General features: G+C 39.2%; 1 protein-coding gene across 1 annotated transcript in view; it reads right to left on the reverse strand.

Annotated features, from left to right (window-relative positions):
• The window catches only part of CFAP54 (cilia and flagella associated protein 54), a 310,172-nt gene that overhangs the window by 228,839 nt on the left and 64,444 nt on the right, over positions 1-16,889 (reverse strand). Inside the window, exons 18-19 of the mRNA XM_030856338.2 lie at positions 16,049-16,135; positions 15,836-15,957 (exon numbers count right to left, since the gene is read on the reverse strand). Of these exons, the coding sequence (XP_030712198.2) occupies positions 15,836-15,957; positions 16,049-16,135 (209 nt within the window). The remainder of the gene's footprint in view (positions 1-15,835; positions 15,958-16,048; positions 16,136-16,889) is intronic.

The raw sequence follows: 16,889 nt of genomic DNA on the forward strand, positions 1-16,889 counted from the left end.
CAGTGGGCTGGAGCTGTGAAGGAGGAAAGGTTTCCATACACTAGGAAGCCCCTTCGCGGGCGGAGACTGCGGGTGGCGGAGAAGGGAAGCTTCGAAGCCGCGGAGGAGAGAGAGCGCAGCAACAGGGGTGCGGAGGCCATAGCGGACAGATTACCGCACAGAGGATCAGGGCCGACCGGCACTCACCAGGCCAAAAGGCTTCTCTGCTCACCCACCGGGGCAGGTGGGGCTGGGAACTGAAGCTCGGGCTGGGGTTGGCAGCGTGAACACAGCCTACAGGGGGCTAGTGCACCACGGCTAGCCGGGAGGGAGTCAGGGAAAAGTCTGGACCTGCCGAAGCAGCAAGAGACTTTTTCTTGCCTCTTTGTTTCCTGGTGCGCGAGGTGAGGGGATTAAGAGCGCTGCTTAAAGGAACTCCAGAGGCGGGCGCGAGCCGCGGCTAAGAGCGCGGGCCCCCGAGACGGGCATGAGACGCTAAGGCTGCTGCCGCCACCAAGAAGCCTGTGTGCGAGCACAGGTCACTATCCACACACCCCCTTCCAGGGAGGCTGTGCAGCCCGCCACTGCCAGGGTCCCGGGATCCAGGGACAACTTCCCCGGGAGAACACACGGGGCGCCTCAGGCTGGTGCAACGTCACGACGGCCTCTGCCGCCGCAGGCTCGCCCCGCCCTCCGTGCCTCTCCCTTCCGCCCCCCACCGCCGGCCTGAGTGAGCCAGAGTCCCGGAAGCAGCTGCTCCTTTAACCCCGTCCTGTCTGAGCGAAGAACAGACGCTCTCAGGTCGTGACCTACACGCAGAGGCGGGGCCAAATCCAAAGCTGAGCCCCTGGGAGCTGTGAGAACAAAGAAGAGAAAGGGAAATCTCTCCCAGCAGCCTCAGAAGCAGCAGATTAAAGCTCCACAATCAACTTGATGTACCCTGCATCTGTGGAATACATGAATAGACAACGAATCATCCCAAATTGAGGAGGTGGACTTGGAGAGCAAGATTTACGATTTTTTCCCCTTTTCCTCTTTTTGTGAGTGTGTATGTGTATGCTTCTGTGTGAGATTTTGTCTGTATAGCTTTGCTTCCACCATTTCTCCTAGGGTTCTATCCGTCCATTTTTTTTTTCTTTAAAAACATTTTTTTCTTAATGATTATTTTTTATTTTAATAACTTTTCTATTTTATCGTACTTTATTTTATCTTCTTTCTTTCTTTCCTTCCTTCCTTCCCCCCTCCCTCCCTCTCTCCTTTCTTTCTCTCTCTTTCTTTCTTTCTACTTTTTCTCCCTTTTATTCTGAGCCGTGTGGATGAAAGGCTCTTGGTGCTGCAGACAGGAGTCAGTGCTGTGCCTCTGAGGTGGGAGAGCCAACTTCAGGACACTGGTCCACAAGAGACCTCCCAGCTCCACATAATACCAAACAGCGAAAACCTCCCAGAGATCTCCATCTCAACACCAACACCCAGCTTCACTCAACGACCAGCAAGCTACAGTGCTGGACATCCTATGCCAAACAACTAGCAAGACAGGAACACAAACCCACCCATTAGCAGAGAGGCTGCCTAAAATCATAATAAGTCCACAGACACCCCAAAACACACCACCAGACGTGGACCTGCCCACCAGAAAGACAAGATCCAGCCTCATCCACCAGAACACAGGCACTAGTCCCCTCCACCAGGAAGCCTACACAACCCACTGAACCAACTTTAGCCACTGGGGACACACACCAAAAACAACGGGAACTACGAACCTGCAGCCTACAAAAAGGAGACCCCAAACACAGTAAGATAAGCAAAATGAGAAGACAGAAAAACACACAGCAGATGAAGGAGCAAGATAAAAACCCACCAGACCTAACAAATGAAGAGGAAATAGGCAGTCTACCTGAAAAAGAATTCAGAATAATGATAGTAAAGATGATCCAAAATCTTGGAAATAGAATAGACAAAATGCAAGAAACATTTAACAAGGACCTAGAAGAACTAAAGATGAAACAAGCAACGATGAACAACACAATAAATGAAATTAAAAATACTCTAGATGGGATCAATAGCAGAATAACTGAGGCAGAAGAACGGATAAGTGACCTAGAAGATAAAATAGTGGAAATAACTACTGCAGAGCAGAATAAAGAAAAATGAATGGAAAGAACTGAGGACAGTCTCAGAGACCTCTGGGAAAACATTAAACGCACCAACATTTGAATTATAGGGGTTCCAGAAGAAGAAGAGAAAAAGAAAGGGACTGAGAAAATATTTGAAGAGATTATAGTTGAAAACTTCCCTAATATGGGAAAGGAAATAGTTAATCAAGTCCAGGAAGCACAGAGAGTCCCATACAGGATAAGTCCAAGGAGAAATACGCCAAGACACATATTAATCAAACTGTCAAAAATTAAATACAAAGAAAACATATTAAAAGCAGCAAGGGAAAAACAACAAATAACACACAAGGGAATCCCCATAAGGTTAACAGTTGATCTTTCAGCAGAAACTCTGCAAGCCAGAAGGGACTGGCAGGACATATTTAAAGTGATGAAGGAGGAAAACCTGCAACCAAGATTACTCTACCCAGCAAGGATCTCATTGAGATTTGATGGAAAAATTAAAACCTTTACAGACAAGCAAAAGCTGAGAGAGTTCAGAACCACCAAACCAGCTTTACAACAAATGCTAAAGGAACTTCTCTAGGCAAGAAACAAAAGAGAAGGAAAAGACCTACAATAACGAACCCAAAACAATTAAGAAAATGGGAATAGGAACATACATATCGATAATTACCTTAAATGTAAATGGACTAAATGCTCCCACCAAAAGACACAGATTGGCTGAATAGATACAAAATCAAGACCCATATATATGCCGTCTGCAAGACACCCACTTCAGACCTAGAGATACATACAGACTGAAAGTAAGGGGATGGAAAAAGATATTCCATGCAAATGGAAACCAAAAGAAAGCTGGAGTAGCAATTCTCATATCAGACAAAATAGACCTTAAAATAAAGACTATTAGAAGAGGCAAAGAAGGACACTACATAATGATCAAGGGATCGATCCAAGAAGAAGATGCAACAATTGTAAATATGCACCCAACATAGGAGCACCTCAGTACATAAGGTAAATACTAACAGCCATAAAAGGGGAAATCGACAGTAACACATTCATAGTAGGGGACTTTAACACCCCACTTTCACCCATGGACAGATCATCCAAAATGAAAATAAATAAGGAAACACAAGCTTTAAATGATACATTAAACAAGATGGACTTAATTGATATTTATAGGACATTCCATCCAAAAACAACAAAATACACATTTTTCTCAAGTGCTCACGGAACATTCTCCAGGATAGATCATATCTTGGGTCACAAATCAAGCCTTGGTAAATTTAAGAAAATTGAAATTGTATCAAGTATCTTTTCCGACCACAGTGCTATGAGACTAGATATCAATTACAGAAAAAGACCTGTAAAAAATACAAACACATGGAGGCTAAACAATACACTACTTAATAACGAAGTGATCACTGAAGAAATCAAAGAGGAAATAAAAAAATACCTAGAAACAAATGACAATGGAGACACGACGACCCAAAACCTATGGGATTCAGCAAAAGCAGTTCTAAGAGGGAATTTTATAGCAATACAATCCTACCTTAAGAAACAGGAAACATCTCGAATAAACAACCTAACCTTGCACCTAAAGCAATTAGAGAAAGAAGAACAAAAAACCCCAAAGTTAGCAGAGGGCAAGAAATCATAAAAATCAGGTCAGAAATAAATGAAAAAGAAATGGAGGAAATAGTAGCAAAGATCAATAAAACTAAAAGCTGGTTCTTTGAGAAGATAAACAAAATGGATAAACCATTAGCCAGACTCATCAAGAAAAAAAGAGAGAAGACTCAAATCAATAGAATTAGAAATGAAAAAGGAGAAGTAACAACTGACACTGCAGAAATACAAAAGATCATGAGAGATTACTACAAGCAACTCTATGCCAATAAAATGGACAACCTGGAAGAAATGGACAAATTCTTAGAAATGCACAACCTGCCAAGACTGAATCAGGAAGAAATAGAAAATATGAACAGACCAATCACAAGCACTGAAATTGAAACTGTGATTAAAAATCTTCCAACAAACAAAAGCCCAGGACCAGATGGCTTCACAGGCGAATTCTATCAAACATTTAGAGAAGAGCTAACACCCATCCCTCTCAAACTCTTCCAAAAAATTGCAGAGGGAGGAACACTCCCAAACTCATTCTACAAGGCCACCATCACCCTGATACCAAAACCAGACAAGGATGTCACAAAGAAAGAAAACTACAGGCCAATATCACTGATGAACATAGATGCAAAAATCCTCAACAAAATACTAGCAAACAGAATCCAACAGCACATTAAACGGATCATACACCATGATCAAGTGGGGTTTATTCCAGGAATGCAAGGATTCTTCAATATTCGCAAATCAATCAACGTGATACACCATATTAACAAATTGAAGGGGAAAAACCATATGATCATCTCAATAGAAGCAGAGAACGCTTTTGACAAAATTCAACACCCATTTATGATAAAAACCCTGCAGAAAGTAGGCATAGAGGGAACTTTCCTCACCATAATAAAGGCCATATATGACAAACCCACAGCCAACATCATCCTCAATGGTGAAAAACTGAAAGCATTTCCACTAAGATCAGGAACAAGACAAGGTTGCCCACTCTCACCACTCGTATTCAACATAGTTTTGGAAGTTTTAGCCACAGCAATCAGAGAAGAAAAGGAAATTAAAGGAATCCAAATCGGAAAAGAAGCAGTAAAGCTGTCACTGTCTGCAGATGACATGATACAATACATAGAGAATCCTAAAGATGCTACCAGAAAACTACTAGAGCTAATCAATGAATTTGGTAAAGCAGCAGGATACAAAATTAATGCACAGAAATCTCTGGCATTCCTATACACTAGTGATGAAAAATCTGAAAGTGAAATTGGTACAACCACTATGGAGAACAGTATGGAGGTTCCTTAAAAAACTACAAATAGAACTACCATATGACCCAGCAATCCCATTACTGGGCATATACCCTGAGAAAGCCATAATTCAAAGAGTCATGTACCAAAATGTTCATTGCAGCTCTGTTTACAGTAGCCCGGAGATGGAAACAACCTAAGTGTCCATCATCGGATGAATGGATAAAGAAGATGTGGCACATATATACAATGGAATATTACTCAGCCATAAAAAGAAATTAAATTGAGCTATTTGTAGTGAGGTGGATGGACCCAGAGTCTGTCATACAGAGTGAAGTAAGTCAGAAAGAGAAAGACAAATACCGTATGCTAACACATATATATGGAATTTAAGAAAAAAAAAGTCATGAAGAACCTAGGGGTAAGACAGGAATAAAGACACAGACCTACTAGAGAATGGACTTGAGGATATGGGGAGAGGGAAGGGTAAGCTGTGACAAAGCGAGAGGGTGGCACGGACATATATACACTACCAAACGTAAAATAGATAGCTAGTGGGAAGCAGCCGCATAGCACAGGGAGGTCAGCTCAGGTATTTGTGACCATCTAGAGGGGTGGGATAGAGGGTGGGAGGGAGGGAGATGCAAGAGGGAAGAGATATGGGAACATATGTATATGTATAACTGATTCGCTTTGTTATAAAGCAGAAACTAACACACCACTGTAAAGCAATTATACTCCAATAAAGATGTAAAAAAAAAAATTGAATGATAGAAAATAGAATAGCCTTTCCAAAAAACTGCGCTGGGACAATTAGACATCCACCAGCAAAAGAAGGAAGTGAGACCCATACATCACATTATATACAAATAGTTAACTCAAAATGAATCATAGAACCAAATATAAGAGCTAAAATTATAAAATTCTTAGAACAAAATATAGGAGTAAATTTCTTCACATCCTTGAGTTAAACAATGGTTTCTTGGATATGACACCAAAAGCACACCAAAAGAAAAAGTAGGTAAACTGAAATTCTTCAAAATTTAAAACTTCAAATGATACCATCAAAAAAATAAAGACAACTGACAGAATGGGACAAAATATTTGCAAATCATATATCTGATAAAGGACGTGTATTCAGAATATATTAAGAACCGTTACAAATCAATAATGAAAAGACAACGCCATCAAAAAATGAACAAGGGGTTTGAATAGACATTTCTCCAAAGAAGATACACAAATGGCCAGTGACTGACTCAAGAAGAAAAACCTGAACACAGGAATAATGATGAAAGAAACTGGGAAAGATATCCAAAAACGATATCCAAAAAGACTTTCCCACAAGCGTCAGTCTCAACTGATATTATTTTTTAAAATATTTTGAATATCAATGAACTGATTAATTCCTATGCCATTTTTTAAATTTCTAACTACAGAGAAAGCTCCTCAGAGAATATTCTAAAATTATTATAGCTTTGATAACAAAACCTGAAAAAATGACTGCACTTAAAAACATAGAGCAATCTCCTTACAAATATAAATGTAAACGTCCTAAATAAAATACTAATACATTGATCTAACAATATATTAAAGGAATAATGTACTGTAATTATATTGTCTCTCTCTCAGGAATAAAAGGATGATTTAATATTAGGAAGTCTAAGGATATAATTTAATTTATCCATAAATCAAATGAGAAAAATATGATTACAGTTTCAATGGCCAAAAAGATATTCGAACAGTTTTTTTTTTTTTTTTTTTTTTGGCGGTACACGGGCCTCTCACTGTTGTGGCCTCTCCCGTTGCGGAGCACAGGCTCCGGACGCGCAGGCTCAGCGGCCATGGCTCACGGGCCCAGCCGCTCCGCGGCATGTGGGATCTTCCCGGACCGGGGCACGAACCCGCGTCCCCTGCATCGGCAGGCGGCCTCTCAACCACTGCGCCACCAGGGAAGCCCTGAACAGTTTTTAATAGTCATTATTAATTTAAAAAAAAAGAAATGGAAAGAGAAGTCAAAAAGTATCATAAGACTAATGAAAATGAAAACACAACATACTAAAATTTATAAGATGCAGCAAAAGTAGTTCTAAGAGGGAAGATTTTAGCGAAAATGCCTACCTTAAGAACAAAGAAAGATATCAAATAAACAATCTAACTTCACACCTCAAGGAATAAGAAGAACAAAAAACCTAAGTCCAAAGTTAGTAGAAGGAACATCAAAGATCAGAGGGGAAATAGAGACCGTAAAGACAATAGAAAAGTGTGTTAGTTTCTGCTTTACAACAAAGTCAATCAATTATACATATACATATGTTCCCATATCTCTTCCCTCTTGCGTCTCCCTCCCTCCCACCCTCCCTGGCACAAAAACAGAAAGATAGATCAACGTATTAAAGTTTTAAGTGAAAGGTAACAAGAGAAAAGTCTCAGACAGAGTCCTTGATTTAGGTAAATCAGATAAATTATCTAATAGAACTCAAGGTAGACCTAATGCTAGTTAGAAATTAAAATCCTAACTTAGCAGGCTTCCCTGGTGGTGCAGTGGTTGAGAGTCCGCCTGCTGATGCAAGGGACACAGGTTCGTGCCCCGGTCCGGGAAGATCCCACATGCCGCGGAGCGGCTGGGCCCGTGAGCCATGGCCGCTGAGCCTGCGCGTCCGGAGCCTGTGCTCCACAATGGGAGAGGCCACAGCAGTGAGGGGTCCGCGTACCGCAAAAAAAAAAAAAAAAGAAAAAAGAAAAAAAAAATCCTAACTTAGCGAGGTAAATCATTGAGCTGCTAATAAAATTCCACTTATAAGAAAGTGATTGATATACTAATTCAAAAAGATATATGCACTCCCATGTTCACTGCAACATCATTTATAACCTAAATGTGCACCACTGGAGTAATGGATAGAGAAAATGTGAGATGGATGGATAAATAACGGAATTTTATTCAGCCATTAAAAAAAAAGAAATCTTGCCATTTGCAACAACATGGATGGACCTTGAGGGCATTATGATAAGTGAAAGAAGCTAGACAGAGAAAGATAAACACCATATGATCTCACGTATATGTGGAATCCAACAAAAAAACAAAAACAAAAACCAAGCTCACAGATGCAGAGAACAGATTGGTGTTTGCCAAAGGTAGGGAGTTGGGGGTGGGCAAAAATGGGTGAAGGGGGTCAAAAGGTACAAACTCCCAGTTATAAAATAAATAAGTCACGGGGATATAACGCACAGCATGGTGAATATAGTTAATGCTGTATTGCATATGTGAAAGTTGCTAAAAGTGTAGATCTTAAAAGTTCTCATCGCAAGAAAAAATGTGTTAACTGTATGGCGACAATTATATAAGTTAATAATATATTATTAATACATAGTAACATAAGTTAACAAGACTTGTGGTGACCATTTAGCAATATATATAAAAATGGAATTGTGATGTTGTACACCTGAAACTAATACAATGTTGTCTATTATACCTCAATTAAAGAAAAGAAAGTGATTAGGGGTTTTTTAAAGGGGGTTCCTCAAGTACAAGGAGGAAATATCCCAGAAAAGAAGACGCAAAAAATCAAGATAGAAAAATTTGCATGAAACCAGCTCTACTTAATTGTGAAAGAGAAAGTATTATCGATATGGATGTGACTTGCCTATCCATGGCCAACATGTTGCCTAATATGTCTAACAAAACATGTTGTTTTGTTTCTTTTATATCTTTATTGGAGTATAATTGCTTTACAATGTTATATTAATTTCTGCTGTGTAGCAAAGTAAATCAGTTATATGTATACGTATATCCCCATATCCCCTCCCTCTTGAGCTTCCCTCCCACCCTCCCTATCCTACCTCTCAAGCATAGAGCTGATCTCCCTGTGCTATGCAGCAGCTTCCCACTAGCTATCTGTTTTACACTTGGCAGTGCATATATGTCAATGCTACCCTCTCACTTCGTCACAGCTTACCCTCCCCCCTCCCCATGTCCTCAAATCCATTCTCTACGTCTGTGTCTTTATTCCTGTCCTGCCCCTAGGTTCACTGGTACCGGTTTTTTAGATTCCATATATGTGCGTTAGCATATGGTACTTGTTTTTCTCCTTCTGACTTACTTCACTCTGTATGACAGTCTCTAGGTCCATCTACCTCACTACAAATAATTTCATTTCTTTTTATGGCTGAGTAATATTCCATTGTATATATGTACCACATCTTCTTTATCCATTCATCTGCTGATGGACATTTAGGTTGTTTCCATGTCCTGGCTATTGTAAATAGAGCTGCAATGAACATTGTGGTACATGACTCTTTTTGAATTATGGTTTTCTCAGGGTATATGCCCAGTAGTGGGATTGCTGGGTCATATGGTAGTTCTATTTCTAGTGTTTTAAGGAACCTCAATACTGTTCTCCATAGTGGCTGTATCAATTTACATTCCCATCAACAGTGCAGGAGGGTTCCCTTTTCTCCACACCCTCTCCAGCATTTACTGTTTGTAGATTTTTTGATGATGGCCATTCTGACTGATGTGAGGCGATACCTCATTGTGGTTTTGATTTGCATTTCTCTAATGATTAGTGATGTTGAGCATCTTTTCATGTGTTTGTTGGCAATCTGTATGTCTACTTTGGAGAAATGTCTATTTAGATCTTCTGCCCATTTTTGGATTGGTTGTTTGTTTTTTTGATATTGAGCTGCATGAGCTGCTTGTATACTTTGGAGATTAATCCTTGGTCAGTTGCTTACCATATGATCCAGTAATCCCACTCCTGGGTGTATATCTGCAGAAAACCATAATTCAAAAAGACACATGCACCCTGATGTTCGTTGCAGCACTATTTACAATCGCCAGACATGGAAGCAACTTAAATGTCCACTGACAGAAGAATGGATAAAGAAGATGTGGTACATATATACAATGGAATTTACTCAGCCATAAAAAAGAATGAAATAATGCCATTTGCAGCAACATGGATGGACCCAGATATTGTCGTACTGAGTGAAGTAAGTCAGATAGAGAAAGGCAAATATCATGTGATATCCCTTATATGTGGAATCTAAAAACAAGGGTACAAATCAACTGATCTAGAAAACAGAAATAGAGTCACAGATATAGAAAACAAACTTACGGTTACCAGGGGGGAAAGTGGGGGGAGGGATAAATTGGGAGATTGGGATTAACATATACACACTACTATATATAAAATAGGTAACTAATAAGGACCTACTGTATAGCACGGGGAACTCTACTTAATACTCTGTGATGACCTATATGGGAAAAGAATCTAAAAAAGAGTAGATATATGTATATGAATAACTGATTCACTTTGCTGTACACCTGAAACTAACATAACATTGTAAGTCAACTATACTCCAATAAAATATTTTTTAATTAAAATAAAATAAAGTAAGCTATAAGGATATATTGTACAACACAGGGAATAAAGCCAATACTTTATAATAACTATAAATGGAGTATAACCTTTCAAAGTTGTGAATCACTATATTGTACACCTGTAACATATAATATTGTAAGCAACTACACTTCAATTAAAAAAACATATTGTTTTATTGCCACAAAACAATAGTACTGAAGTCCAAAGTACTATTGTCTGAATGCAAATCTCTCTGCCTATGGTTCCCACTAGAGAATGTGTGACCTGCCTCTTTTTACAAGTTACTCAAGGCTTATGATGACAGATTGACATTAAATACATTTGAAAACGACTTAACATCCACAGTGCAGCAAAACACTTGCAGAAAGATGTAATGCAATCTGGAAGGCCGTGATTAGGACACACCTAAACAACTATCACAAGACTGGAATGATAAAGTACCATATTTATTACTCATCTAGTAGATCTCCTGAGGTATATTCTGGGTTCTCAACAATATTATGTATATTTCAGAAGAAGATGAAAAGTAGGTTGTCATATCCAAGAATCCTGGCAAAGAATATTGCTGAGAATAAAATATACGCTTTATAAGATCTAAGAGAAAAGACAGAAAGAAATGTGTAGTTTGATAGAGAAAAATACATCTAAAGCATCAAAAATCATACTGATATGACAAAAAGAATATTCCACAGTGCTTAAATTAGAAGATAAAATAGTAGTAATAATAATGGCTAACATTTATTGACTGCTTATTCTATGTCAAATGCTAAGCATTTTATAGGCATCATTTCATTGAATCTTCCCCAAAACACCCATTTTACAGATGAAGAAATTAAAATTTAACAGAGCATGGGTAATTTGACCTTGGTCATACAGCTAGTCAGCGGCAGTACCAAAACTCTAATCCAAGAGCCTTATACTCCTAACCATTATGATTTCTTGTCTTAATACAAAGTGAAGTTAAAAAGAAGCATGGAGAGGCAACCAGAGATGAAGTTTTCTATGCAATAACGTCAAAATATTTAAAAGAAAAAAATCCTAAAATGTAAATATTCTAAAATCTCTGTCAGTAGTTTGAAGACTGCGGGTCAAAACATGACCTCAAAAGAGGGGGGTTAGAATCAAAAAGGGTTTTACTCTTTATGAGGAAGACTTCAGCATGAACAATTAAAAAGAACTGAGAAGATCTCTGAAGAATATTGGCTTACATATATTTTTCCTAAAAAAAGCAAATAGAATTAATTTGACTAAAATGTTATAAAATAGGAAAAATCACTTCACTTGGTAATCCAGTTACTGCTAACATAGTTAATACAATGGTATTTAGGGGCCATCAAGATGTAAATTCAGGAAGTATTAGAGCCAGGAGTGATTAGAACTTCTAGTGGCCTGGGCTTCTTCATGAGTTCTGGTTTCAAATTAGGACCATAAAAGTGGATTCTGTGTTGATTATAAAAAATAATCTGCTAATCTATAATGCTCCTTTGCTTAGAGTTGAAGCATTATGACTGGATTTCAGAACTGCTAAAATCATGTTAATTATTGATTTAAGTTTCAACATATAGTCCTAGGGGAACACTAGATGCATCAGTTAGGGCTCTTTGCAACAGAAGCAACAGCAACATGAGGCTTGGAACACAGCAGGTCCAGAGAGGCAAGAGGGTCTACAGAACACAACTAACATAGTCTAATCAGGACACAGGCACTGGAATGAATGAATGCCAACTACTTTTTGTCTTTTTATCCCTCTGTTCAAGATTCAGATTCCAAGAAGGGAGCAACCAATCAGCCTAGCTTGCATCACCAGTCCTCCTCTTGGCTGGCAGAGAAGAGAGGCCCTGAAAAGTCCTACCTGATTTCTTCTAGTGGGGAAGAAGAAATTCCTCCAAAGGTGATGTTTGGAAGAGGGAAATAAATGCTGGACAGAAAACAACAGTATACACCCCTGCCCCGGTACCCTCAGCACTTGGATTGAGGAGTATTCCTGCCTCTTCCCAGTGAGGAATTGCTCCACAAAGACGCTGAAGGTTGGGCTGCTGGACTCTGAAGCGAACTAGGAGTGGTGATCATAAGCCATATGCTGACTCTTCTATTTATCGGAAGTAGAAAATCAGGGACATCGCAGGCTGGTTCCAGGTGCAATCCATTAAAATCAATCTGAGGTATAATGTGTAAAATGCCAATATGCACTTCCAGAAGTCAAATAACCGAGACAGGAAACCGAGAAAAATAAAGCCCCACAATCAAGAAAAAAAGCCAGCCATCTCTTTTGGAAGGCTAACGGGTTCTTATCAAAGGTTTGTCCCTCCATCCATGGCAACAAGCTAGTCCACCTTTAATGGACTTGGAATAAAACAGACACCTGATGAGAGTATCCATCTCCACAAGGTCGGGAAACTTCTGAAAAACTAAAACAGGGTATGAATTATTTAAGGGTTCTGCAAAGACCCAGGCTTTTCAAATCTTTTTTATGGTATCAGGTGACACATCAAATACTGATTTGTGGATAATTTTATTACCAGACCGTGATAATGTAAAGCATGCTGTAATATAGCCCAAAAGAAAATGATTGCCAAGGGAATGAAATTTATTTGTCGTCTTTAAGGAAAGAAACTTTGGCAATTATTTGAGCCGTAACATCGTTGTTTATGAGAGTACCCTGAGGACTGATCATTAAGCTTTAACACCAGGATGAAAAACTGCCACAGAGGAGCAGAGGTGGCTATAGAAGATTTCGGGACTTCTAAATAAATATTCAACATTTCCCAGCTGGTGACAATTCTTATGGAGGGCTCCTCGTAAAAAGTAGAGCTTCTAAATGCCTCTCATGAGTCTAAGAGGATATTATAATTTTTCTTAAAATAGTTTCACTTAAGAAATAGAAGGAAAAGATACACAAGGAGAACATGAAAACTTCAGACCTCTCACATCTCCCGTGTGTTCCCAGTCACAGTGGTAGAAAGACAGAGACCTAACAGGGCAATGGGCATATTATGATAATATAAAGACAAGATTGCATCATAATAAACCAAAAGGGAAAATCCCAGAGGCTTTACTCTCTCTGGACTGTGAGAGGCCATGAGATGAGTCCTGAGACAAACAGTTCTAAAAGAAAGATAAGTTTTACTTGCCATGGAAATAGGACTGAAGTACTAATGTCCTCCAACCACTAGGCAGTAGCGAGCGGCTGCAGAAGCATCTGCTGAGAAAATGGATCTGAACCCCAGGAGTCTTCCAGCAGAGATCAGACACCATTTGGCCTGGTCAGCTGAGACTATCCAATACCATCATCAAATTCCTTCATTCAGATGCTGGAAATTCTACTGTAATGAGGCTCTCCCCTAATACTGCCAGGACAGACTTCCCCACCTTGAACACTGATAGCATCTGTTTATGCAGAATCCTTAGACTTCTTACGAGCTAGACTCTACTTTCTCTCTGGTCTCACCTCTTACCATCCTCTCCAAACACTTCCCTCCCCTTTGCCATTGCATCGAAGCTTCTGTTACACTGAATGACCTCAGGACCACAAGCACTCTATGACCCTTCTAGCCTCAGGACCTTTGCACAGGTTGTTCTCTCTGCCTTGCATGTCCTTTCCACTTTTGTCTTTCTCTTTCCCTGGGTACTCCTGTCTGTCTTTCAGTATTCAACTTCATGTCACTTTTTCTGGATGTTTCTTCAAATATTCCCCACTGTTGGGTCAGGTATTCGCTTCCTGAATTCCCCTGGCACTCTTGCAATTAGAGCACCTATGACAATGACTCATAATCACCTACTTACACGTCTATGTTCCCATAGACTGGATTTATCTTGAAGACAGAGACCACAAAGAGCAGGCAATCCATCAATACTGGTTGAATAAAGAAAAGATTTTTGTTTGTTTTTATCCCTTGTACTCAGCATAATACCAGGCACATAGTCAACTTGCAATAAAACATTTGCTGAATGGATCATAGGCACTCAAAAACATATGTTGGATGAATGAAGTGATGGACTTATGATCAGGAAGTACTACATACCAGAAATCTAAAACTCCAATATTCTATTGCATTGGCCAAAAACTTGGTTCAGGTTTTTCCATAACATCTTACGGATAATCCGGAATGAATTTTTTGGTCAACCCAATACTTTCTAACTTCCAACACCTATCCTTCTAGCTCTCTCAGATTCTGATTTTCTGGTCCCTGATCTCATAGAGATGCCCAATCTCTTGATATCTCCATAGTCTACCAAGTCTTTAAAAGTCTTGATGGTGTTACTTCCTTCCCTACTCAATCTACACCCATTTTTCATTATGAACTTTTAACCTATACTTTCGTACTTTTATTAAAAATCCAGTCCAGTACAAATCTCTACTGTCACAAATATTCTACTGTCACAGCTACTAAGAGTACCACACCAGGATAATATCATACCAGCATGCAGATGAGGCCACCTGAAAATCCATGGTCTTCAACCTCAGCCAGAACTTCAGGATGCTGACCAGTCCTTTAACTTAGAGTCAGCTCCCTCATCCATTCCTCTCCACTCTCCAATCACCTTCTCTCTCCCCAGTCCAACTATTCACCCTCACTCTCCATGGCAGATTCCCTTGCCTCCTATTTTACACATGATTGAGATAAGAAGGCATCCACTCAACTCCCTGCCTCCACACCAATGGACTTATTGAAATCTACATCTGTCTGTTCCTCCTTCCCTTTTATATTGGAGGATGAGGTGTCTGCTCTGCAGCCCACCCTCCACTGAAGATGAACCACTTTACATGTGCTTTCAATCTCATCCCCTTCCCTATTCTATTAGAGGACCCCCACTATATGTCGAACTCTTCTTAAACTCTGTATCCTTCCCCTAGCTTTGACTTACTCTTTTCTTTCCCTTGTCAGACAAGCTACTTGTATTCTCTACCTCATCATATGCCATTCATTCAGCCAACACAGTCAAACTTTTGTGATACACAGGGGCAAAAATAAAACAGAAATGTGATTCCCCTCAGAAATTTAAACTCTAAAATCAACATACAATGAATAAGTAAGAAGACAGAACAATTTCCAGGTCAGAGAGAGACAACAACAGCAAGGCAACTGGTCCATAAATCAGCAATATCCATCTGGGAGAAGGTACTTTAGCCCATGGACTTTAAGTATTTTAGTTCCATAGTAAGGAATGCATTGATGCTGGCACAGTGTCACTTACATTCTACGATTCACCTCATTTTGAATCCTGATTTTATTTAGCTCCCCCTGTAAGGTCTCCCTGCAGAGAGAGAACCTCTCATTTCAGGAGAGTTCAGGGCTGGAGATACAGATTAAGTTCCCTGCTTAAAACTATTGCACTTCACAAAGAGAAGACTAGACATGGCAAATCTAAAAGTTCATAATCTAATGTTAACGGCAACACATTATTTTTAGCAAAGAGAAATAAATCATTCATTTTTAACAGGGGTTGCATGTCAGGACTAAAAGAAGAAATGATATATTGTTACCATCAAGAAGTTATGTAGAGATGTACAGGTTGCATCTTTCTCAAACATTAGAAGGGTTTTCTGCATCAGGTAAATTGCTTTGGATAGCTTATTCTTCCTTATTTTATTCATTACACTTAATTCTGTAAAAGCAAACAAACATTTCACCGAAAGGGCAACATAAAAACTATCTTTAAAAAATGCGGAAAGACAATTTATCCAAAACTTAATTACCTGTAAAACAATCAGGACTTCCAGGTTTTTTTGGCTTTTCTGGACCTTTGGTAGATATATTTTTGCTAACAGTTGGAGTCTGCAAAACTGAAGAAGAAGAAGAAGAAGGAGAAGAAGAAGGAGATTGTTATCACAATTAGGTTTATGTTCAAGAAAGGAAATATTTTCTAAACACTAAAGAGTAACTATTTGTAAAATTATTGCTTCCTCTATCATGGCATCTTTTTTTCATTAATAGATAAAAATTCAAACAAATCTAATACAGTTTCATCATTAAATTCTCTTTTATTTGCTACTGTATGAGAAGATCAAGAATTTTTAAATTATAACAATATTTGATTTTCTATTTCACCTTAAATAAAATTATCTTGAAGGTTGATAAATAGGGTCCAACCAACTTTTGTTCACTTTCCCCCTTCATAAACTTTTCAAAATTGCTCCATCCATGGTTCCTGCAAGAGCTCTGGGTACCACATGAAGACCTCCATTCTCTTCTATCTGTGGCTGATAAAATCAGAGCCTCTCTCAAGATTTTCAACTGACACACAAATTATTCCCAATTGACTGTGAGCAGTGAGAGATCCTGGTGTGCAACTAGGACTGACCATCACGGTGGTCCAGAAAAGAGGTAGCAGGATGAGGGAGAAGAAAGTAAAGGTATGCTGGTCCAGGGAGATGGAGAATATTACACTGATTCTTGATTTTCCAGGTCTGGCCCTCAAGAGACCTGGCAATATATTGTTTCTCTCCTTAAAGGTACATGAGTGTACCTGTAGTAACCTTACAATAAACCCCTTTTATTGAGGTTTAATTATTTGTGCTAATGCACATGAGTCACCAT

The sequence above is a fragment of the Globicephala melas genome, chromosome 10 (genome assembly GCF_963455315.2).
Source record: "Globicephala melas chromosome 10, mGloMel1.2, whole genome shotgun sequence".
NCBI lineage: Eukaryota > Metazoa > Chordata > Mammalia > Artiodactyla > Delphinidae > Globicephala > Globicephala melas.